Source organism: Haliotis rufescens, unplaced genomic scaffold (genome assembly GCF_023055435.1).
Source record: "Haliotis rufescens isolate VD_foot unplaced genomic scaffold, xgHalRufe1.0.p SCAF_15, whole genome shotgun sequence".
NCBI lineage: Eukaryota > Metazoa > Mollusca > Gastropoda > Lepetellida > Haliotidae > Haliotis > Haliotis rufescens.
Genome location: NW_025963835.1, coordinates 18,281,295 through 18,308,206, shown reverse-complemented (window position 1 = coordinate 18,308,206; position 26,912 = coordinate 18,281,295). Strand labels below are relative to the sequence as shown.

General features: G+C 36.9%; 2 protein-coding genes and 1 long non-coding RNA gene across 3 annotated transcripts in view; 2 read left to right on the top strand and 1 right to left on the bottom strand.

The window, feature by feature from the left end:
• The window catches only part of LOC124138655 (NXPE family member 3-like), a 39,505-nt gene extending 16,779 nt beyond the window's left edge, over nt 1-22,726 (bottom strand). The window contains exon 1 of the mRNA XM_046505399.2: nt 22,604-22,726. The gene's annotated coding sequence lies outside the window, so the exon portion shown is untranslated. The remainder of the gene's footprint in view (nt 1-22,603) is intronic.
• Nucleotides 10,517-19,105, top strand: LOC125380060. The gene is made up of 3 exons (XR_007221043.1): nt 10,517-10,945; nt 18,147-18,234; nt 19,085-19,105. It is a non-coding gene; the product is annotated as an uncharacterized LOC125380060 (long non-coding RNA).
• LOC124138654 (NXPE family member 3-like) lies at nt 19,109-23,177 on the top strand. The gene is made up of 5 exons (XM_048395840.1): nt 19,109-19,634; nt 21,015-21,067; nt 22,386-22,582; nt 22,740-22,746; nt 22,963-23,177. The coding sequence occupies exons 1-5, from the start codon at nt 19,207-19,209 to the stop codon at nt 23,175-23,177; spliced, it is 900 nt and encodes a 299-aa protein (XP_048251797.1). The 5' UTR covers nt 19,109-19,206.
• Nucleotides 23,178-26,912: the final 3,735 nt, after the last annotated feature.

The following is a 26,912-nucleotide window of genomic DNA, read 5'->3' as shown; positions in this document are numbered from 1 at the left end:
AATGATCAAACCTGAACTTTAAACAGACACCACCAAGATAAAAGGTTTTTTTATAAAGGTAAAATAATTATTATATATACATACACAAAATATACATTCATCAGAACTGAAATTAAACTATTACCAAGATTTCCCTGCATCCATGACTTGCTTATTAATCCAAAGCGCCACACTAAGCTGCACCAAAGTAATCATAAAAACGACATACCATGGAAGATCGCTCAGGCTAGCAGCAATTCTGTTCCTTGCACGAGAGAATGTATTCATCATACAAGCAACAAAAGCTACCATTGCTGAAGTCAAATTCCCAGATGATCTTGCGACAAGACTTAGCTCAGAGCGACTAAATTCACATAACTCGTCAAACTGCATAACTTATATACAGACTTTGAGGGTTGTTATTACATCTACAGTGTCTCGTGGCCACAGTACTTATCGTGGAATAAATAAATAAGCTACATTAAAGGCTGAATACTGATTTGAAATCTCCTTTTAAAAACTGCCCCTCTTAGTTTTAAACATACAGGAACAAATACTATTACGATGACATAATTATATATAAACTCCTTACAATGTGAACGCAAACGTTTAGATTGTTAAACCAGTTTTCAAGCATAATTTAAATGATTTTAACAACTAAAATGTCGAGGTTATTGATATGGGAGTAACAATAGCAGCAGTTACCATCTTACTGCAAGTGCACATTCTGCCATATTCTGTCATTTAAGGTAATGCATTAATTGCTAAGGACTGTTTTGTCAACAATAAAAATGGAACAAAATGCTCACCCTAGTTATATCAGAGGATTCCATGTGTTATTGAAGGGGCCCACGATGAAGACCGGAACTAGGAACGAAATATCTTAGGGCTAAGAATCTAGATCTAAGCAAGAACAGCAGTAAAGATTCCTGATAAACTGAAGTATAATTATCGTTTTACTTAACCTATTTCCAGGCTAGATTTATGGGGATATAGACATGCTGTTTTGATGTGGATATACATGTCATGAAACATTGTGAAATCATTTGTCACATGTTGTCACTCAACACTTAACACCTTTCAGTATTAACCTTAAAGTTCTGTGACGTGATTAAGTCCCACTTCAAACGTTACATCTCACCTTCAGGGCTGTTTTTAATGTGGCATTCTTTGGATTCTTTCGGGGGAGTAAAATAGTTTCACATTTCCACGCAGCATTATAGTGATCGAGCCTTAAAATTGACGTTGCCTTATCTGATACTGGGCGACAAGCAGTTATTCACCTGCGGTATTCCAAGACCAAATCAGTCAGGAAAAGGTGCGTATATCCATCTATCGTCAATTCCACACTCACAAAAGTGTCCACTGATTACAATGTCTCGCTACTTGTTGGTTCGACCTACTGGATGTCAGCACCTGTTCATCCATTTCGATGGTAGTTTTCTAACCAGATATCAATTTCAGTCCCTTCTCAGAGAAGATATTTCTTTTCTTGGAATTGACTCTGGCCAATATCTCATTCCTTTCGAATTGGCGCTGCTACGTCGACAGCAATGAATGGGGTTGATTATCTTTTGATAATGATGAAACCAATTTTGCAACGGAAATATTAGATTCTCCAATCCCAAAAGAAGAAATTAAATCTGCTATTCAAAATCTGAAAAACTTGAAAAGCCCTGGAATTTATATACTTTTAACAGTATTATTTAAATACTCTCTTGATAATACCCTGTCGTATTTGGAAATATTATTTAATACAATAATGGATACCTCTTACTTTCATAAAGGTTGGACACTTGAAACTATCGTTCCAATTCACACAAAAAGGCTTAGTGACAGATGTTGAAAATTATAGGGGGGTTACACTTACCAGTATATTCAGTAAGATATTTATTAGCATTATTAATAAACGCTTGGTATTGTTGTCGGATGCACTTGATAATATTGAGGAAGAGCAAGCAGGTTTTCGACAGGGTTACCCTACAAATGATAACATGTTTATCCTTCAGGCTCTTATAGATAGGTATATTCAACGTAAACGTGGAAAATTGTACGCTATATCTGTAAACTTTTCTAAAGCATTTGATTCAGTCTGTAGAGACAAGTTATGGTATGTAATTAACTCACATGGTGTCAGTAATAAAATGGGTAAATTGTTATGAGGTATTTATAAATAAGTTAAATCATGTGTTAAACAATACGGCATGTATTCAGATTCTTTTATCTGTCATACTGCTGTACGCCAAGGATGTGTATTAAGCCCTTTTTCGTTGTTGTTTTTTTTTTATTAATGAGCTTGCAGCCCAAATCAAAACAAATTATGATGATGGTGTACAATTACATCCTGAACTTATAAAAATATTTATGTTACTATTTGCAGATGATTAATCATGTTCGTGAGTACTGTAAAAGGTTTACAAACTTTGATAAATCAGCTACAATAGTAATGCAAAAGTTTTCCTTGTGTTCAATACAGTACTTCTAACGTAATGGTTTATGGGGAATGTGGTCGCATGCCCTTGTATATATATAACTATATAAAAATCATAAGATATTGGTTAAATTTACTTTAAAATGCCAGAAAGTAGATTGCCAAAAAAATGTTATAATATAATGCTATTGTATGAAAAGAATACAATGGGCATACAATGTTAAATGTGGGTATGGTTACATCTGGTACAACCAATGTTTCTTAGAGAATCATGCCATGTTCATATCGAAAATAAGGCAGACGCTTTTTGACATGTACTTTCAAACAAGGAGATCTACTGTAGAATATTATAGATATTAAAAATGCAAATATGCGCAGAAAATTATTTAACTGATGCAGAATGCAGAAAATGCAGAATATCATTAACACAATTTACATGCAGCTAACACAGGTTAATGGTTGAAGTTGGCAGGCACACAAAAAATACCAAAATGTTTAACATTATGAAGGCAATGTTCTTTAAATGTCGTCGGAGATGAATTTCACTTTTTATTTGTATGTTGTAAATATGATAATTTAAGGGGAAAATATTGAACAAAAATACTATGTACATCCAAATAAATACAAGTTTATCTCTTTAAAATCATGTGAGCAAAACGGTTATACAATATTGATCTCTCTTTATACATCATGCCATGTTATAAAGAAATGAATCCTTGTAACATTTCTAAACGCTTCCACATTGTCATGTATTCTGTACTGTGGGCCTGTGGCCTTACAGTTATATATGAATAACTTCTTTGAGTGGCAATGTTTATATATGAATAAACGGAATTGAATAAATCCAGCAATATGGCAGATTGCAATCCTTGTGCTGTCAGAATTACATCCGATTCTAACTCAATATTCTGAGACATATTCTGATGGGCCTATTATACACTCGTCTTTGCCTCTCTCACTCCACACGGACATGGTCTTGGATGCTTCCACGCAGGCTGTGGCGAGGGGACAACAACGTGTGCAAGGTCGAAACAGCAAGAACGAAGCTGAATCGTCGGATCGCCAATGGCGTTGAAGAGCTCAGGGGCCAAGTGGTCAGGAACGACCACGTTGATCGACATGCTGATAGTATGTACCACAAAGACAATGTGCACCTTGGTGCAAGAACACAGACCATCTTCATAGAGGATAGACTAACATTTAGTCTATGAAATCTTATATTACACAATATGCTTCTTGACTCTAAAAATAAAATCAAAATTCCCCATGCTCAGGGTCCAGATGAGAGAGAGGTCAGCTCGTCTGAGGGTACAGCAGAGAGCTTATTTATTTGCAAGCTGCACTTTACTAACACCACGGGAGTTATCCCCCTTTATGCGTGATGCCCGCCTCGTCCATCCACAACTTGGCCTTTTCTCCCCACAAATTTAACTTCTGTTGTCATTCTCAATCATTCAGTGTATATTTCAACAGTCGTTTACGTCACACCAGTGATCAACCGACTATACAGATTTAATATATTCCTATCAAAGCCACAGATCTCTCAATAATAACGCAATTGTATCAGTCCAGCTGACCCCCTGAAGGTGAGATGTAACGTTGGAAGTGGGAATTAATCACGTCATAGAACTTAAAGTGTAATACTATGAGGTGTTCAGTCTTGATAATAACATGTGACATATAAAATACTAAACGAGCTCCCGTGTAATACCAATTTTATGAAACGAGTAAATAGTTCTTGTATTTGACGAGCGAAAGCGAAAGCTGATGTAGCTAGAGTGAGCATTTTGTTCCATTTTTATTCTTAACAAAACGGTCGTTAGCAATTAATGCATTCCCTCAAATAACAGAATATGGCAGAATGTGCACTTGTTGTGAGATGGTAACAGCTGTTATTGTTACTGTTTGTTTAAAAATCCCATATTAATAACCTCGATATTTTAGTTGTTCACAAAATCTTTTGAATTATGCTTGAAAACCTGTTTAACGATCTTTACGTTTGCGTTCACATTGTAAGGAGTTTATATATAATTATGAATCAATGTTAGTTTCAGCGTTAGTTTGTTCTTATGTCATCATATTAGTATTTGTTCCTGTATGTTTAAAACTAAGAGGGACAATTTTTAAAAGGAGATATTGAATCATTATTCATATCTTAATGTAGGTTATTAATTTATTCCACGATATGTACTGTGGCCACGAGGCAATGTAGATGTTATAACTCTAAAAGGCTGTATATTAGTTATGCAGTTTGACGGGTTATGTGAATTTCGTCGCTCTAAGCTAAGTCTTGCCTCATATTCATCAGGGAGTTTGACTTCAGCAATGGTAGCTTTTGTCCCTTGTATGATGAATGCATTCTCTCGTTCAAGGAACAGAATTGCTGCTAGCCTGAGGGATCTTCCATGGTATGTGTTTCATGAGTGATTAGGCGGAGCTTAGTGTAGCGAGTCACGGATGCAAGGAAATCTTGGTAATAATTTATTATTGTGTTCTGATAAATGTATATTTTTGGTATGTATATATAATAATTATTTTACCTTTATAATTAAAAACCTTTGTCTTAGTGGTATCTGTTTAAAGTTCAGGGTGGATTATTTATAATGTCAATTGGCGCGGTGGGGTAGCCAAGTGGATAACGCCAAGTATCCAAGTGGAACGGTTCAAATTCCCACATGGGTTCAGTGTGTAATAAAAATTCGACAAACCATTTTCATAAATCATAATCATAAAAATCTTTGCTGAAATGAGAATCCACTGTACGATAAGCATGTGTTTATGAATGACAATCCCTTAGTATATTACCTTTATTAAATGTATCTCAGTGGTGTCTGTTTGAAGTTCAGGTTGGATTATTTATAATCTTTATCAAAACGAGAATCCGCTGTACGACAAGCATGAATTACAATCAAGTAATGATGATATCAGCTGTTCGCGAAAAGGTGGTCGTATTCTACCCCACCGGTGGCAATCGTCACAAACACAAGCAAAGGCAAGTCAATCGTTCACATGGAAACATGTGGCACAAGCTAAAAGAGGGAATTGCATCCTTTTATGTCAGCACTGCGTCAAATTTGGAAATGTCCTCCGCATGTATACCATAAACGTTTTGAAAACTTTACTAAGGCCATCAATGTTACCCTGATCAAACAACTTTTGTATGTTAAAAGTGTGGAATATAGGCAACAAATTGAGCTGCGGGACTAATCCATAAAACAATAAAGGGAAAGTTGACAATTGGAAAGCTGAAGTCATCCCTTTTGTCATACAGCCTTGTGGATATTTGTTTGGTCAATCTGAATATTTATGCAAATATGAAAAAGGGGAGGCTGTTTCCTTAGACTTTTTTATTTCTTGTTAGGAATTTGCTGTTTTTGACTATTATTGAACTAGGTGAGATTATCGATTCACCTGAAGCTTAGTTAAACGTCTTCCCTTGTTTGATGTTGCCAGTTTGAGCAGAAATTCCGATTCATATGCATTAAGAAACCGACCAGCAAGGAGGGGAGCACAACTGGTGCCCATGGGGATGCCTACTTTTTGCCTAAACGTCCTGTCCACAAATATCACATTGACAAATTCAGATATTTGTTTTCATGTTTGACAAATTGTCCTGGACCTTTGAAGATAGACATGTAACTATACACAATCGTAGTATATTTGTTAGTTTCCAATGATTGCTTAGATTAGCTATAATCGCCGGCAGCTGAATGGACGGTGTAAATCCTGCTTGGGTCCCCACAGTCCCTGGTATGGTTGCCTAACTTTGGTTGCTAGCTCGTTTTTATCATGTTTTGTTATGTATAGTGATATCGTTTTATGTTTCAATACTATTTTAAATAAGCTGTGCCACTCTAGTTATTTTACGACAGTGGTTTTAGAAATTCAAAAAAAAATTTGTATTGATGTCTATATTGTTGTAGTCACGATATCGATGGAAGACTGCTGATGTGACTATAAATCAATACTCACTCACTCGAAGCTATCACGACAGTAATCGCCATTGTAAATCTTGAAACATTATATTTTTAGGTTTTGGGATGCATTTTACTTTTTAACAATATCTGTAATACTGGCCTGTGGCCTAATTATGTGAATGAGTGAGTGAATTTGGTTTTACACCGCTTTTAGCAATATTCGGGGGATGGGGTGGCCCAGTCGTCTAAGGCGCCGCGATTCGCTGTGCAGAGTTGCGTCCCTTGGGCGCACCAGAAGCCTATGATTGTGGGTTTGAATCCAAGTTCGCCCCGATTATGTTTCTAGGTTTGTTAGCACCATACCCGTGCTCGTGGGTTTCACCAAAATGGTAAACGTCTGAGACCTACATCACTTCGGGCTTTCCTCCAACATTAAGCTGACATACCGCGATATAACTGTAATACTGTTAAAATCGGTGTTAAACCAAACTCACTTACTCACTATAGCAATATTCCAACAATATCACTGAAATGGACTTCAAACATTGTACCCATGTCGAACATCGAACATCGAGGCACTCGTGAAGAGCAACCTCCCCGTGGTGAGTGCTGGGTAATGCTAATAGCTCTTCCCCCGTGTGGAACCGGGGCAGAATATTTCCACAGCACCCCAATGCTGGTCGTAAAAGGCGACCGAATTGGGCAACCTGTCGTGGGTTGCGCCCCTGTGTCGGCGGAGGACGGGAGTCTGGTGGTTGAGGGCACTGGATCCAGGAATAGCGTTCCTTTGCCCAACACACCACTTCGACCCTTACTTCGCCTGGACGGGTGGTAAGATGGGCCCGGTCTTATCAATCGGCTGGTCATGCCAAGCCCTGAGCACCTTACATTTTGCTCACTGCTCTAATTATTTGGCTTGGAAATTTATAACTATAATGGAATTGTTTCAGTTTATGACTGAAATGTTATATATGAATATATAGGAATATTGATTTTTGTACTACTTGATATATTAAAAAATTGCCGAGATGCCAGTGCCAGAAGGCGGTGGCTCATGGGCCAATCCGGTGGATTTATTAATCTTTGATTACTACTTCTGCTTGAGTATACCCTCCTGGTATCCTTGGTGCCATCTGTTGGAGATCCACAGACGTGTGGCATCGTCCACGTAGACACTCTATGGTTGGTGGGGAGCAATGGGGGCGAATCACATTTAATACTACCATGGCACCCCCACTCAAAAAACGCTCTCACGAATCTGATGATTCTGGAGATGAAGATTCTCCTCACCCTCTCAGCAATCCTGATGCTTGGTCTCGTTTTCTCGTAATGTCTGCGCCAAATGGAGATCCACTAAAACTGAACCCATTTGCTATATCAAAGGGTATTGAAGGTTTAGTTGGTGAAGTAAAGGAAGTAAAAAAATTACGATCTGGCTCGCTACTTATCCATTGCAAAAAACAAATCCAGTCACAAATTCTCCTTTCCACCAAATCACTAGCTACTGTTCCCGTTCAGGTTACCCCTCACAGGACATTGAATTGTAGTAAAGGAATCGTCCGTGATATCGGACGATGCTTTTGCGATATGACTGAAACCGAAATTGTCACAGAGTTATAGCTGTAAAACGTTTTACAGCAAAAAGAAATAACGAAATCACAAAAACAAACACATATATGTTTACTTTTTGTCTTCCAATGCGTCCAGACTCTCTCAAAGCTGGTTATTGTAACTTAAGGGTGGATACTTTTATCTCTAACCCCTTGAGGTGCTACACTTGCCAAAAGTATGGCCATGGCTCGAAATCTTGCCATGAATCAGCCGCATGTCATCGATGTGCTGGAGCATGTGAAGACAGTAATCTCTGTGACAAACCACCTCGCTGTGTGAACTGTTCAGGTAACAACCCCTCTTCTTCAAAAGAATGCCCTACTTATAAACTACAGTTCAAAATATCAAAGATCAAACATATACGAAACCTATCTTTATTTATGCAAAAAAGTTTGTTCTAGCTCAGGAACAAGCAGGTCTGACATATTCTACTGCTGTTTCTGCTTCTCTTCAGGTTTCCAAGCCTAAACATGTATCATGTAAATCCATAGCCTGCCAGACTGATTACACGTGGGCTAAAACCTCTGGTCCAACGTTATTATCTACAGCAATTCAGGTGAGACAATTACAGGAGGACTCTAGCTGTCAAACGTCACAGGTATTCATCGAATCCACGACATCATATGATAAGGATGCAGCTCTTACTCAGGACCAGACATCAAAACAAGTTTCTGAACATTCAGAAACAACCGTCAAACAAATTTCAAAAACCAAATCCAAACCCAAAACCGAACAATCTAACAAGTATCATTGTGGCAGAGCCTCAAATGGGACAGGAAACAAGATCTAGCTATTTAATAAGTTTGGATCCCTTGAGGACATGGATGTGTCCGACGTGAGCCATCACAGGGCACATAGCTTGTCGCCCTCAAAGAAGGTGAGGGGTACGTAGGTCCCCAGTCAATCCCCCTAAAAGATCCCCCTAAAAGTTTCTCCAACAAATAGTGGAATTGTAGAGGATTAAAGACTAATTTTAATGAATTACATCTATTAGTCCAAGATCTTAATCCGTCAGCATTCTGCTTACAAGAAACATATTTAAAGCAGACAGATCTTTACGATCAGCTACCTAAGCCATGTTTAATCATGAGTGATTTAAACGGCCACGATCCTCTTTGGGGTGGTACAAACACTAGTACTAAAGGTAAAGAACTTGAGGATTTTATAATGATCAATGTATCTTTAATGATGTTACACACACTTATCTGCATCCCGCAACCGGGACTTACTCTTCTTTGGATTTGTCCTTTACTGACTCTAATCTACTTAACGATTTCGATTGGTCCGTCCACAATGATCTTTGTGGAAGTGACCATTTCCCAACTATCTTATCAACTGTTAATCCGACTGATGTTCCACCTCCTACAAGATGGAATTTTACAAAGGCAAACTGGTCTTTGTTTCAAACACTGCTTAAATAAAATAAAACCTGAATGTTTCACTGATGTTACTGATCCTATTAAGGAGTTTTCTGACGTTTTAAATAGAATTGCTGACGAATATATACCTAAATCCTCAACAATTCCACATATACGTAAACTAGGTTTAACACTGAATGTAAACAACCTAGAAAAGCGAGGAAAAAAAGCAGAGAAATATTTTCGACGCACCCTTCTGTCCACAATTTAAATAAATTTAAAATGTTAAATGCTAAAGCTCGTCGAGCATTTAAATAAGATTAACGCCAATCATAGCAAAGCTACGTCTGGAAAATAAATTCCCGTACATCAATATCTAAGGTTTGGAATATGGTGCAAAGGATAAAGGGTAAAGGAACAAAATCTGGTGTTCATCATCTTAAGGAGGGTGATAGACTATTTACCGATAAATGTGACATAGCAAACAAGCCAGGAGAAACTTTAGCTAATCATTCTTCCTCATCCAATTATACACCAAAATTTCAAAAATGTAAAGACCAACAAGAAAAAAAGACAATTAATTTTAATTCTGATAATGGTGAGGATTATAGTGAAATGTTCTCCATCCATGAGCTGCATACCGCCCTGGGGCAAGCTCATGATACAGCCACGGGTGCTGATAATACACAAGGCGAAATTCCAATATATACAAAATATACAATTTTGTATATATGGTATATCCAAAAATATACAATTTTGTATATTTGGTATTTCAAAAAATATACAATTTTGTATAAATGGATTGATTTTATCTCTGCTTCATTCAGTTTCTTTCACTGCAGACATTAATGCTCACAATATGTGGTTGCTATTGACAATATTACTAAGAATACCGGACAGTATTATTGTATGTGACAAGTGTATACTATTGGCATTATGACAGCTGTTCACAGCATTTTACGTAATAAAGAAATAGAACACTTGAGCAGACAGTTATATCAATAATATATATGATAAGTGCGCTATCTGTTTACAAATAAGAAGATCTATACATACAAATCGTTCAGAGTAGTTTCAAACAATGACGGTAAAATAAATATATCATGAATATCGGCAAATATGAATATATATACAATTTAATATATATGTTTCTGTTATGTCATGGTATGGTGATTCTCAATCTAAAATGTTGCTTGATATAGTTTTGACAAACAGTTGTATGCACTGTCCAATGTGATACTCCTACGTAAGTATATAGAAAAAGGATGTTCGTTTAGTCAATTGACATATGTTCATTTTAAACAAGGATTAGTGTGACAGGATAACTAAGTTTGTCATCTGGTATAATGCACTTCCTCGATTAGCATAATTAGAACAGAGTTTGTAAATAGTTATATGCGGACTCCAGTTAGCTAAGGCAGCCAGCATCAGTGGAGAGTGTGAGCAGCTCGAGAAGAGGCGAGGAACTCAATGTGATTTATGAATTTGTGGAATTTCATTAAATAAACGAACGCCTGTCACAAAAATGTAGTTGAACATAGAACACACAGAATCGCTGATTTTTCTATCGTACATTTGAGGGTGAACGTGAACGAAGCCGTGCAGGGTGCCTTACATCGATTTTACTTCAGAACACACAGTGAGCTCAGGTAAGTTTATTAATGATGATATTTTCATTCATTCGTGCAATAGATATGGCAATCATGAGCGCTGACTCCGTATGTGTTCGCAATAGAACATTTGGAAGAAATAAAAAAAATGACTTACAAGTCTTGTACACAACAAAGCCATTAAGTGAATATCGAATAAATTGATTCACAATGTGACATCTTATCCAAAATTTGTTTAATGCAACAGGTTTAAAGCATTCAGAATTGTACGATCATTATTATACAATACAGCATGTTAATATATGTGTGTCGCTACCTCTCTCATGTTAAATACATAAATGTATAAAAATGTTTTAATATAATTTAATATTACTATTAGTTTTACATTATAAGTAACATTATGGACCCTAGCATGTCGAGCCAAGAAACAATTGTATATATTATTCACCTTGGAATGTCTGTTTACTGTGTTTGCGGCGGGGTCCAGGCAATTCCCTAAGTGGACAATTCCAACTACTACTGCGTAAAATATTAATGCCGATTTGGAGAAAATTGCCAAATGGATGAAAGCAAGTAAAGTATAATCCAAAGAAAACAGAAACTAATCGATTTCACGTTAACGTCAATCTAAATGCAATACCTAACCGTAAAATGAAAAGATTTTTTATCAATGACCTTTGGTTAAATGTTTCAGTCAGATTGTAAATAGCATTCTGATATGGTCGATTAGTTAAAAAGGTATGCCCTGTGATTAGTTGCCTTAGAAGTCTTAAAATACCTTTATGGTGTCCCCTGTCGTGAACCATACTCACTCACTCAGATAAATATTCCTTTCACATAAATCATTAGAAGTTATTACAAGCTTATTGCCCATATCTTTGCTCCCATATTTGGGATAATTGTACCAAAGAACAAGAACCAATCCGAGAAAGTTTACACTGCATTACGGACTATTTGTGGGGGGACAAGGGGTACAAGCCATGAGGAACTTTATTGAGAAACTAACATAGCCAAAAGGAAACACTATTTTACAAGATGGAAAACATCTCTTCTGTTAGTGATTACATTTAAAGAAATCGAACCAAATTACAGGCTACCAGTTGTAGAACAGAGTTCTATGCCAAATCATTCTTTCCTGATACTATTAATACTTGGAATAGTCATCTGATATAGTGGATTATTAAACTTGGACAATGTTACTAATATCCAGTTAAACCATGATACCAGATTTTGTCACATATCCTTAATCGCCTCGGACTCGGCTGTAGTGATTTAAACTTCCATCGGCTTGAAAGACACGTCTCAGATAAAGCATTATGCATGCTCTTGGGCTAAAGTATACTGCATTATTTTTTCACATGGCCTTACTACAATATTTTAAGAAACGAATCGTCTTTCTATTCTAAAGGGTAGAGTTTTAATTCAGTGCTTTATTGGAAACACATAGAAATTTTAAATTCAGTCCATATCTACGTTCTGATGGATTTGCACTAAAGTAATAACTTAAGAATTAATTCATATTTTAAGCTACGTATTAAGTATTAAATTATTATAGTTAAATAGCTTTTCTTAATAACTGAACACCAGTCCATCAACCGCACTAATTTGTTGACCACTCGTTTTTGTTCTATTTTGATGTATATATGTGTTATGTTTTACAATATGTATGTATATGCACATGTATAAACCAACACATATCAATATTACTTGATAAATATAATTTTGTTTCTGGAGCAGTTTTTACCAATCCCGATTCATTTACTGAATAAAAATGTGTTAAAAGCATGTACAATTTCCCATTCTTAGTAGGACATCTCACAAAATCCCACTTTTTTTGTTGTTGTAAGAATTAATAAGAGGACGTTTGGTGGGGGACTTTTGGGATATGAGAAATGAATACAGACTGCCATGTTGTCTGAGTGTAGATCTTTACAATCACCGTGTGTGACCATGTAGACAGGATATCATTCGGGTTTCTGATTTTGACAATGACTCCATGAGCATACTGAGTATTGTTGCTTGGAGATATCAAATTTAACAGTTTGTTATCAGAGGAGATTGATAGTGAACTTTTAGTACCAGGTAGATATGATAGCTATAGGATTTATGATCCTTTCTTTCTCTTTGTCAAAAGATTGTGGGTATATGTGTAGGTAATTCTCTCACGCTGATGGCAGAAAGTCACTCAACCAGTTCATGTATTCTACGTCAAAGAAGATCAGAACCCGTGTATAATTACAACATCCTCAGAATACCAATAACAACGAAATGTAGAAATTAACAAACATGACCAACATTATTATTTCATGTTAATCTTTGTGCCATGCATGTAACTGTAGCTAGATAAACATATGTATACATTTTCAATCTGTGTGAAGTCGTGCATAAATACAGTTCATTTTTAAGGGTGTGTTTTTGTACTGTCATCCCTAAACAAAAGTTTCACTTTTATCCCCAGAAGCGCAATAATATTCATGTTATAACCTATTAAGTCAACTTTTGATTTAATACGAATTACGTAACATTCATGTTACTTTGATTTTATAAAGTTGTTACAGACCCATGGACTGACTAGGTTCATTAAGTGTCATAAAATTGCCGGGACATAATGTGGTGGCAATACATTCTCTAATTAATACCTGTCACAAAGGGACAGGCCATTTGGGTTTGTGCTCTGTGTTACGCAATATGTGTATTCACGAAATAACATTCAACGAACTATGTTCTTAGTCCTGTGATGTTGGTGTCTTTTGGCATTATTGAACATGTAAGTAGATACAACGCGGGCGGATTGATGCATTCGTACTTGGTATGAATAAATGAATTACACTTCGTTCTTAACTGTGTGCGAAATACGCATAATGTCGGAAAGCGCAAGTTAAATTCCCAATTACTGACTTCGTTCTTAAATAAATCACAGCCATTTATAGTTGTATCACTGTGTAGATTCTTTTATATTTTAACGATGTAAATCACGCCATTTTTAATGTAAAATACGTCACTAAACCAGTTCATGTACTCAACCATTTCCACTATTATTTTCATAAAAGATCAAAGATTAAAATCAGTTATCAAGATATATTGTACAAATCTTTAGAAATACATAATCTTTAAAGGGAAACTGCCATCTTGATCTACTATTCTGTATTGTATGACATTATATATATGCTCATGTACCGCCGCTGGTGGTTTAATTTATGACAAATAAACATAATTTGGTTTGAACCCAACCATGCGTGTGCTGAATTATACAGCGCCATGCGTTCTGAGCGCCAACGAAGTTTTTCAAAGTAGAAATTATATTTTAAGCAAAACTAATATTTATCAAATTTCTTGTTGCTAGAACATATGCATGAACAACAAGTACTATAATCGGAAATATATTACATGTTATATAGGCACCCGGATGCTCAAAATCACAATACAATGCTAATATCCAATATTTGTGTTCCGGCGAGTGTTTACCAAATAGACAAGGACCAAACCAGTTCTACAGACACAGACTCTCTCAAAGGCAGCAAGGTGCATTATACAGTTAAATGAAAATTGGTCCGCTCGTGACTTGATAAAAATGTCGGATAACTATTACATACATAACGGTGTCTCATCTGTTATTTCAAAAGACATGATTTTATTCTACCAAAACATAACATGTCAGTTGTGATGCATCTCATTCGTAGCAGGCTATATAATGCAGGGGCGGCCCTTTATGTATCATTCAATCTTTAAAAAATACGAAACGAGCCATAATACCATGTTTTATGAACCTAGCAAAACTAAACAGTTGAATCTGAACTGCTCACTCTTTGCCAAGAAATGGTACGGCACGGGGGATCATTTAGTAACCTATTTACGAAATGAGCGATACTGTTGTTCTCTAATCTAAACTGACGTCCAAAAGAAACTTTACCAACTGAAAATATAAATTTCAGACAAAGTATAAACTTTTTTTCGATGAAGTCTATCAAAAACACATAATCTAAATACAACAATAGTGTATGCAGAAAATGTTAATCGTCTGTTCCGTACTCATTAGCACGTAGGATCTGCGCGATAGTATCAAATTCAGATCGTGCACAATATAGACTCGATGAACTGAGGGAGTCACTATTAGAAAGAAACTACCCTAGAAAAATGGTGGAAGACGCAATAAACAAGGCTAAATCACAAAACCGTTGTGATCTTTTAAAACCTAAAGATAAACCTAACGAGAGTATTCTCACTTTTGTTACAACCTTTAATCCCCTAAACCCGGAAATATTTGGAAGTGTTAGGGAAACACTGTATCCCTTAAATAAGTGTAAAGAACTAAAACAAAATAACAGATTAAAAGTAAAAGTAAAGTAAAAAGTAAAGTAAAGTAAAACAAGAATGTAAAACAGTACAAAAGTGTAACAGACCAAATTGTGGTACTTGCCCTCATGTTTTACAATGTTGTTCTTTTACATTCAAAGACGGAAAAACTTTCTATGTCCGTGAAAATATGAACTGTGCTTCAAAAAACTTGATTTATGTCATACAATGTGCTCGATGCAATGTGCAGGGGACACCCTAAGAGCGAGAGTGAGGGTCCATCGACAACAAATAAGGGACCCCTCTTGTCGGTGTATCCCACTCAGTCAACACATTGATCAGTGTGCCGGGAATAAAACACCAAATTTTGTGGTATTCCCATTTTACAAATGTGACAATGATGCATTGAGAAAGATAAAAGAAAATTATTTATTAATACTTTCAAACCAAAATTAAATGGCCTGAAATAATTGAATTATTTTATACAATTACAATGTATTGTACATTTTACTGCAACTTCAATACTTATTTCTGTATTATATGTGTGGTACGCCTGCCCTATCGTCTTACGCCTGTCTTATAATGACATCACAAAGTTAGATTGCACTATGACGTCATACTATGTTAGAGCGTCAAAACAGCGTAACGGTATAACTGTGCTCTTGAAAATCACATGCGTGAAACTGGTTGAGTAAATATTCATAATTCACATATTACAATTTATCATATAATGGGTAGGTTTCTCGGCAGGATAAAGCCAACGGATAAAAACGATATCCGTTGGGGTCATATGCGGATAGAGATGCAAATATCAAAGGTCAAGTAGGGACTACTTTCACTGTTTATAAACAAACATGGCGTCGCCCTCGTCATTCGGCGATCGAGTCAGAATTAACCATCGGGAATCTGGATAAACTACAGGGATAATTGCTATCATTATCAAACAACAGTCTAATATACTGAAAATCAGTGTCTAACTGTGACGTAGCTAAGGCATTTTATAAGTTTTGGCAGCTTTAGAGTTTTAAATTTCGAAACAATTTTGCGAGGGCACGAGGCCTAGCCAAGCGGGATCAGTAGCCATATCTGTGCTTGTAGACCTCTGCGGCTTGAAACCTTCTCCACAAATTAAAATAGTGGGATTTGGCCGAAATATGTTTGAATTGCTACCTTGTTTCCTTTTGTCGCTGTGTGTACATCTGACTGCACTTCTTAACGTTATGACAGGACTGACTGTCAACAACGTCTGACCGTGACCGTGACGTCTCATAGACTACGGTTAGAGAAGCTTCCCTTTGACAAAGGGCAGTTACTCTAGCGGATAGACCGATGGATTGCCGCGAAAGGCAATTAAAAACTATTGTTGTTTTGCGCATATGTTGCTTCGTCACTGTATAAGAAACAGATTTCAGTTCGAACTATATTGGCTACTGTCACTGTCCGACTGACACACCACTTACCCTGTGACGTAATTAATATCAATGCGCGCATTCCAGGAAAACTCGCAATGTTTCGGTAATGGTTGTGAGAGAGGGAAAGCGATTTTGAAGCATAGAATTAAATAATGACATTATATGATGAAGAGGTAATCACGCTTGTGTGTTTGGGGATGGTAAATATCCTGTATTAGGAATAAACACTATGTATTTGGCTGACCAAGGCTCGCTAAATACAATGTTTATTCCTAATGCAAGATATTTACCATCCCCAAACACACTCGCGTGATAACCTCTGTGTAACAAAATGTATGTAGGAGAAGGCCTCGAAGTGTGTCACTTGTGCCTAATGCATTTAATTTTCCGCAATAAAATATGCTTAAATCAATACAAATCCTAGTCAGTCGAGATATATCCCCTCACAAATGAATGTCGCAGATGTTCTCAGCAGAGGTGTGCATTTGGAGAGCCGGAACTGTAATTCTGATTTCAACTGAAAATGATTGACCAAAATGATAATTTGACTTCAGTAACTGTGATAAACTTCGTAGTTACCAAGTTATCTAAAACATTTAAAATACAGCTTTGGTGTTAAGAAAACTTCTTGGATAACTCTCGACCTGTTGGCAGCAGAGTTAAGATATTTCCAGGACCGGATACTTATGTTCGAGTTCAGGTTGCCAAATCTTTGCTCATGAGACATGTTACGAACAGTATCAGAGAACAAGTAATTTTCACTCACAGTGAAGCTATGATAGCAGATGGTTAAGGACATTAGTAAATCTATATTTCTTGTACTTAACCTCCTATTGGTATCAGTTAATAGGCATGCTTCTTTGATCCAGAGAGGATATGTTGTGGAGAGGTATTAAACTTTCATTGATTTGGGTTCATGGTACATTAACACATCATAGAAACACGCAATGCATCGGAAAACACTTCAAATAGATTGTAGCATTCGCTGCACGTGCAGGAATTATATTCTGACACGTGATACTTACAATCATCGAGTGTTCTTGTTCGAATAGCTTTTCATTCCTGCATCCAAAGTTATATGTTTCTGGCCTGTTTCGTGAACTTCATTAAAGAGAATCACGTTAAGTTCCATAGAATATTATTATAGTAAGGCATGTCTAGTTACCTACTAGTTGTATTTATTCATATAGAGTTAGAAGGACAAATAGTAGATACTTGCGCTTCGTGTTTCACTGCGTAGCACAGATTGGTTTCGATCCTTTGGGACTATTCAACCCAGGCTGCCTAAGAGTTGCTGGAAAGTTAACTGTCACTTTACTTTTATCTGAACGGGCACCATTCGTTGATATGTGAACGGAGGCATATTTCGGTAAAAGTCTCTTGCCCAAGGAGACTTGCCCACATTTAACATGTGTTTCAGTGTGATATTCATGGGATGTCCAAACACGTTGTGGTTTCAGAAAGGAAACCCCAAATCATCTCCATTTATTAGAAACATTTCATGTACAGATTAATGGTTGTGTTTATTATTTTAGATGCAACCATGGCTTCATTCAACCAGAAGTTTCTCCTTGTTCCTTTTCTTGGGACAATAACCACTTTCTATTGGTGGTGCGGTTACAGGTGAGCTGGTACAACAGGCAGTTTAGAAAATACCATCGTTTCAAATGACGTTTTAGGGCTACTATTTGTTCCAGGTTACACTCATGGCGGAAATAAGCATATCACAAATATATTCGGTAATTCCCATGTCTCTGGACCCGTGAACATTCCGGGGTAGAATAGGTCTTCAGCAACCCATGCTTTCCGTAAAAGGTGACAATGCTTGTCGTAAAATGCGACTAACAGGATCGGGTGGTCAGGCTCGCTGACTTGGTTGATGCATGCCATCGATCCCAATTGCGTGGATCGATGCTCATGATATCAATTACAGGATTGTCTGGTCCAGACTCGATTATTAACAGACCGCCGTCATATAACTGGAATATTGCTGAGTGCGGCGTTAAACAACAAACAAACCAAACCAACCCATGTTTCTGAAATGAGAGTGCAAATGGCCGGAGGGATGGCTGCTACTAGTAGCGTGGGACATGTCCTTTCCCGCCTGTACTTGCTGTTATCACTGATTTTCAGTAATCCGTTCATATAAGTTTCATTAATGTCTTTCCTTAAGTGCCAAGTGGAATCTTTTTTCGGCAGATTATAGAGACTTTTTTAATTGATATGTAACAAGTGTTTATTGATGTAATAATCTAGTCGAACATAATCCTGAATGACGTGGATGTTGCTATGGCTAATAATCATTAGTTCTTAACTATTCTCAAGTCTATATCACGAAAATTGCATTCAAAATGATGATCACGTCTTGCACATAATATCAGTATGTTTATTGCTATGTATATGCCACTTTGAACAGGCCAATTGTTATAATTATGTTTGGGTCATTTTTAAATTTGAGTATTCCTTGGCACAGATTTCAAAACATGTCAAATGGCATTAATTGATGTCAAACATCTGTATAAGCTGGAGGAAACTGTCAAAGTGAAAATCGTCCTGTTTGACCAAAAGAAAAGACCTAAATCTCGTGGAGGTGATATGGTAGTAGTTTGGATGAAAGACATGAAGAATGGCGCTGCTTCCGCCGGAATTGTAAAGGATCATGACAACGGGACGTATACAGGTATTCTGCGCACCTTGTGGACCGGAAGAGCAGCAATGAAGGCAGCTGTTATTACATCCAAGGAACGAATAGACTTTACATATGACATTTTACGCAAAGGATACCAGGGGAAGTCAATTAATTGTATATTTAGGTCAACTAGGGCAGTTGAGACTACAAATGGATACATGGACATTAACAATATGAAAACAGACAATCTTTGCAATTTCACCAGTCAGTACCATGGTGTTCCATTCTATTGTGGCAAACCTAAAGGAGAGGGATTGCGATGCGTAGACTGGACACAAGTGTCTTGCAGATTGAAGAAAATGACTCTTAGCTCAAACGAGCAATGGTTTTATGAGTAAGTATTTACTCTTTCTAAAAATGTTGATGCCTTTGTTATTTTAAAACGTAAATAAGTAAGTTTTTGGTTGCCCACGAAACATGCTGTTGTGCACGGTAATATTGTAATGTGTTGAAATGTTATACAACAACTGTCAATAATAAGGAGAAAAACTTGACGGTTATATAAGAATGTTTAGTATTTTATCTTGTGCAGTGTTTGAAAATGTATTTCAACATCTATTCTGTCCACTCAACATATTCTTTACCTCTGGATGAGACCCATTTATACAAAATGTATGCACTTATTATTACTCAGTTTATGAACATTTAGGTCTAACTGTTTAAGCTGGAACGACAGCTGCTTTAATTAAAGAAACTCAAAGAGCGAATACTTACATATTTTGATCACAACGAATACTGGATACCGTTAAACGTCATGGCTTTAGCATGTGGTGAGATTTTGAATGAAGCTTTCATACACAAGGAAGAGAATTTGTGGATGTCAACTTCTTTCTTATGAGGGACACAACGTTTCAGAGTATACACTTATTCCTGGTCACAGTTCATGGCAGGGTTGTGTCTCCTGATGTCAAAGGCTTAGGTTATACATTGGAGAAACCCTCACATCCCTCAACACCAAACTTAAAGAACACCTGTCAACAAACTAGATCTGAAATCCGCCATTTCCGAGGTTTGTCAGCACCATACCCCTGCTCGTGGGTTTCACCGAAGTAGTAATGGTCTGGGACCTGCATCACTTCGGCTTTCCTCCCACATTAAGCTGACACGCCGTGATATGACTGGAATACTGTTAAAAGCGGCGTTAAACCCAACTCACTCACTCACTCATGCCTACCAACACCAACAACTGGCGACAAAGAAAACTACAAGAAGCCATTGACATCAGGAGACACCAGTCAGCCATGAACCGTGACCATGGATGTATTGCTTCGATCTTTGTCGGTGCTAATTAACTAGCTGTCTATTGTCCATTTTGTCCATTGTCGTTTCCATTCTATTACCTATCAGAGCTAATTACCCCCGGCATCGCGTTTGTCCATAGTCCATTGCCTATTATCAATCAGTGATAAGTTAATTGTTGACTTCACTTTGTCCATTGCTAAACACCTCTCGGCGCCAATTATCTGTTGGCTCCCCTTGTTAAGCATCCAACTTTCTTATCTTATTACTTTTCTTGTTCTTACAGGTACATATTTTGTTCTCTGCCTCATAGCATTTATTCAACTGAGTAAGGAGAAAGTATAAGCCCTGAAACGTTGTGTCACTCGTAATAAAGAAGTTGACATCCATAAATTCTCTTCCTTATGTATATCACTTCTAAATGCCTTTCAAAGATTTGACTCAATACATTGACAATTACATTTCTTCTTTTCAGATCTAGGGCCTCAGAAAACCTTCCTGATGTCATCAATATAACTATTGGTCATGGTATGTGTGAACATAGAGAATATTTCATATTCCAGTGAAATATCATGTTTCTCTCGTCGAGTGACGGAGGCAATGGAGATATTTTCACGAATGGCGTAGCCACGAGTGAATCTATCTCCTTTTGCAATGTCATGAGATGAGAGAAACATGACATTTCACGAGACACGTGGGATATCCTATTTATTATATACTTTTTGTTTAGCTGTCTACCGGTAAATTCTCCCTACATTTTACAAAGGTACGGTTCACCTGCCCTTGTATTTGCGATTTAAAAAGTAGTTTCGTGTTTGGAAAATCTTGATAAATATAAAAAAAGTATAAAAAAATCGAGTGTCACGAAAATTCTTTACCATACATTGAGATATGATTATATACAAAATCAACTTAAATAAAACATATTCTTGAAAAATTACAGACCGCTGTTTGAAGCGAAAGAATACATACTGGTCAAGTTACAAAAATGGCTCTTTGTGAAACGAAAAGTCTTGATTGACGAGTTAAATGAGAAATTTAAAGTTTAGAACGGAACATTTTTGAGAGAAAAACAAACGGCGAAAAGTGATATTAACTCCAAAAATGACCATCTGTCATTATTTTGCTTTGTCAATGTGGAACGAGCGTAAAAAGGTCGTCAATAGTTCGTGTACAGGCTTGACATTTACGCTGAAGAAAGACAATTTAAGTGGAGGTAACTCTCGTAAGAAAATGGTTCCGTCAAAGTGTTATGTTCACTGCAGTGAAATATCAAGTGTCATGTTCACTGCAGTGAAAATATCTCTTTTCTCAACCTCAGAAAACCATCACTGCCTAGTTTTTCACACTGAAGTATATAATAAATAAATAAATCTGTACACCAGTTGAATGGTACACATGCTATATATGCCTTTGCAAATAAAACAATTATCACACAGTCCTTGTCAAAATAATCTTTCACCTTCCAAATTTGACGCATCAGTGACAAAAATGTTTTCCGATAAAATACCATCTTTTGACTTCTATCATATGGTCCCGTGTCTTTTCAGGTGAACAGTTGACTTGCTTTGCATGTGTTTGTAACGGGTGCCACTGGTGGGCCAGAATACGCTCACCTTTTTGCAAACTCATCACTATTTGATAGTGATTCATAAACACATGCACATGATGTAGTCGGAATCGTATAATCGACGCTGTTTTCTTGCAGAGATGTCTGGAAAGGGTTTTGTCGCTTTTATTTATTTGAATCGATGAATTAATCTTGTGTTTATCAGTTTCAAATTCTATGTCGGCATCACCTTAAAACAAAGAATTATTAATGGTTGTCATTTTATTATTCCTACAGTTGAAGGTGATACCGCATCTGCATCTCGGCCATGTTACCTGCAGGACCCTCGGAACACCTGGCGTGCCACCCCTCCTGTTGGGTTTTCTTATCAACACACATGGCGCCCTCTATCATGTTTTAGCAACATCAAAACTACAAATAGCTACCATCACTGCCTAGCGAATAGAACATTGAGACTGTATGGTGACTCCACTGTAAGAAAAGCTCAATCTCGCCTTCAGAGCAAAGCCATCGGAGATTCGAAATAATGTTGAACTGATGTCCCAGAAATGGTATGAATACACTGCTGCATTCAACATCAGACACAACTATACTGTGTCTTGGTCACCACATGGTATACCCATGTTTCAGGATGGATGTAACAGGGAGGTAATGCCACCAGTGTTTGTTCAATTAGAGGAAATACCATCGCAATGTACAGATATCATTCTCATTCACTTATATCTGCATTTCCTATCGTTTCCCTTACATGTTTATCGATCTCGAGTGAAGCGAACTAGACAGGCGATAGAAGAATTACTGATACGATCTCCGGATGTAACAATTGCTATCAAAGGACCACATATGGTTTCAGGTAAGCCCCAAACCACTCAGTTCGGGATGTGGGGTCCTGTGTATGAGAACATTCTGAAACAAGAGTTTGTTGGTATCAACAACCGGGTGGTTTACCTCGACTTCTGGGATATGACAGTTGCTCTGGAATCTACAGCTAATCACCCAAGTTCGCAGATCGTGAAAACGATGCTGGATATGTTCTTCGGATACGTTTGTAAAACTGAGCTGAATTGAAAGACTGAGTTGAGAAAAAAAAGTTTCATTTGATCTTTTTGAAAATAAACTTGTTCCAGAAGAAAATATAAATTTAAGCAAAATAATCTCTGGAGATGCTAGATGTTACGAAGACATGTTGTGTTGTGATAAAAAAAGAAATATAGTTCTGTTCAGCATTTCCTTTCGACCAACAAATGATATGTTTTAAAACAGTGACCAAATAAATACCAGCATATATTAGAAAGATTTGAATCTGGTAAATGTAGGTTGTTGTTATGCCTACGCGTGACATATATTAGTACCGACCTGTGTTTATTAAGTCATTTTTCACAATTTAGCGTTCTTCAGTCAAGTGACTTGATAAAACATTACTTCCGCTCTGAGTATATATAGAGCAGCTGTTTTTACCCTAGAAGTTCAATCACTACAGGAATATTGATGAACGGATGCATGCTGTTCATATGGAGGTTGCCCCATCGGAAGCCGCAATTTCACGTTAAACGGGTGAAGGAATGTCAGTGTGGGAGAGAAGGAAGAGCGTTTGGAACTTGGCGCCAGCTCGATCCAGTCGATCCACCCTCAGCATCACAAAAGAAAACATTGATCACATCCACAACTTGGTGTTAACAATAGGCGGATTACACACCATGTGTTATCGTTACCACAGGCTTCTCGTATGAACAAGAACATCTACAGATGTCAAACGTTTGTGTCCGATGGGTTCCTTGGATGCTGTCGGATGACATGAAGCATATGCCTTGTTAACTAGATATAATCACAAACGGAAGCCATTTTAAACTAGTGACTGGTGATGAGACCTGGATCAATCATTATGATCCATCCTGAGATCAAACAAGAATTCGTGGAGTGGAAACACACCGTGTCTGTCCAAACCAAGAAGCAACTACAACGACTAAGAATGTTATGGCTATCTGGTACCACTTTATAAAATTTGGGGGTCTGGCTCATGGACTAATAATATTTAAGTTCTTAAAACTATTAAATTATTAAAATGTTACCCAAATGTTATTATTCAGTAAATAAATGTAAACAACCCCGTGATTAAGTACAATCCACAAATTATAAACAAGGTGGGGGAACTGAGCACAAATTAAAACAAATAGTCTAAATGACACAAAGACAGCCAGAGAGGTATTGGTGATTTGAGAGCCTGTATACATGGTTGGATATTCCAAAGCAATAGGGGAAAATGGTATTGAGGATATTTTTTCATAACATTATTCCTTTTTGTTTCAGTATATTACAAAATGCGCCAAATATTTCGACCTTTTCTTTGAAATTGGATTCGCAATAACAGATCAGGAGCCGCATGTGCTTCCTTTTCGTATATATCATATACAAGGAATATATATATTATTAACTCTTGCATATTATAAATATATAACATTTAAATAAGAAAACAGAACTTTCTCTTTATCATAGTTTGTCATTTTAAATTAATATTAACATGAGTTTTGATAAATAGAGGTTATCACGCGAATGTGTTTGGTGATGGTAAATATCCTGCATTAGGAATAAACATTGTATTTAGCGAGTCTTGGCGAGCTAAATACATAGTGTTTATTCCTAACACAAGTACAGGATATTTACCATCCCCAAACACACAAGCGTGATAACCTCTTTATCATATAATGTCATTATTTAATTCTATGCTTCAAAATCGCTTTCCCTCTCTCACAACCATTACCGAAGCATTGCGAGTTTTCCTGGAATGCGCGCATTAATATTTATTACGTCACAGGGTAAGTGATGTGTCAGTCGGACAGTGACAGTAGCCAATATAGTTCCAACTGAAATCTGTTTCTTATACAGGGGCGAAGCAACATATACGCAAAACAACAATTGTTTTTAATTGCCATTCGCGGCAATCCATCGGTCTGTCCGCTAGAGTAACTGCCCTTTGTCTATGAGACGTCACGGCCACGGTCAGACGTTGTTGACAGTCGGTCTGTCCTGTCATAACGATATTAAGCGTAGTCAGATGTACACACAGCGACAAAACGAAACAAGGTAACAATTCAAACATATTTCGGCCAAATCCCACTATTTTAATTTGTGGAGGAGGTTTCAAGCCGCAGAGATCTACAAGCACAGATATGGCTACTGATCCCGCTTGGCTAGGCCTCGTGCCCTCGCCAAATTGTTTCGAAATTAATATCTCCAAAGTTGCCAAAACTCATAAAATGCCTTAGCTACGTCACAGTTAGACACAGATTTTCAGTATATTAGACTGTTGTTTGATAATGATAGCAATTATCCCTGTAGTTTATCCAGATTCCCGATGGTTAATTCTGACTCGATCGCCGAATGACAAGGGCGACGCCATGTTTGTTTATAAACAGTGAAAGTAGTCCCTACTTGACCTTTGATATTTGCATCTCTATCCGCATATGACCCCAACGGATATCGTTTTTATCCGTTGGCTTTATCCTGCCGAGAAACCTACCCATTATATGATAAATTCGTTTTCTTGCCAGGAGTTATCATTATTCATCATTTCATATATCAATCTCTAGTGCTTTCATAAATACCCCTGCATATCCTGAAGATCATCTCGTGAATAATAACACAATTGTGTCAGTCCATCTGACCCCCTGGTTGTGAAATGTAACCTTTGAAGTGAGAATTAATCACGTCATAGAACTTTTAAGGGTAATACTGAGAGGTGTTAAGTGTTTTGATTAACAACAAGTGACAAATGATTTCACAATGTTTCATGACATGTATATCCACATCAAAACAGCATGTCCATATCCCCATAAAACTAGCCTGGAAAGGGGTTAACTAAAACGATAATTATACTTCAGTTTTTCAGGAAGCTTTACTGCTGTTCTTGCTTAGATCTAGATTCTTAGCCCTAAGGTATTTCGTTCCTAGTTCCTGTCTTCACCGTGGGCCCCTTCAATAACACATGGAATCCTCTGATATAACTAGGGTGAGCATTTTGTTCCATTTTTATTGTTGGCAAAGTTTATGGTAATTAAGTGCTGCTATTGTTACTGTTTGTTAAAAAATCCCTTATCGATAATCCCTTATTTAGTTTTTAACAAATCATATAAATTATGCTTGAAAACTGGTTTAATGATCTTTACGTTTGCCTTCACATTGTAAGGAGTTTATATATAATTATGAATCAAAGTTAGTTTCAGCGTTAGTTTGTTCTTATGTTATCAATAGTATTTGTTCCTATATGTTTAAAACTAAGAGGGACAGTTTTTAAAAGGAGATTTCAAATCAGTATTCAGCCTTTAATGTAGCTTTTTTATTTATTCCACGATAAGTACTGTTGCAACGAGACACTGTAGATGTAATAACAACCCTCAAAGTCTGTATATAAGTTATGCAGTTTGACGAGTTATGTGAATTTAGTCGCTCTAAGCTAAGTCTTGTCGCAAGATCATCTGGGAATTTGACTTCAGCAATGGTAGCTTTTGTTGCTTGTATGATGAATACATTCTCTCGTGCAAGGAACAGAATTGCTGCTTGCCTGTGGGATGTTCCATGGTATGTCCTTTCATGAGTAATTCGGTGGAGCTTAGTGTGACGCTTTGGATTAAATAGCGAGTCATGGATGCAGGGAAATCTTGGTAATAGGTTATTTTGGTGTTCTGATAAATGGTTATTATCATTTTATTACGTTTATAATAAAATGTATCTTAGTGGTGTCTCTTTAAAATTCAGATTGGATTATTTATAATGTCAATTGGTGCGGTGGGGTAGCCAAGTGGATAA

What these genes read in the sequence shown, in the direction of transcription:
- LOC124138654 (XM_048395840.1), top strand. Translation starts at nt 19,207, where the DNA reads ATGGTAGTAGTTTGGATGAAAGACATGAAGAATGGCGCTGCTTCCGCC. An exon ending in AACGAGCAATGGTTTTATGA is followed by an intron (nt 19,635 to 21,014) that starts GTAAGTATTTAC and finishes TCTTCTTTTCAG; the next exon opens with ATCTAGGGCCTCAGAAAACC. An exon ending in CAATATAACTATTGGTCATG is followed by an intron (nt 21,068 to 22,385) that starts GTATGTGTGAAC and finishes TTATTCCTACAG; the next exon opens with TTGAAGGTGATACCGCATCT.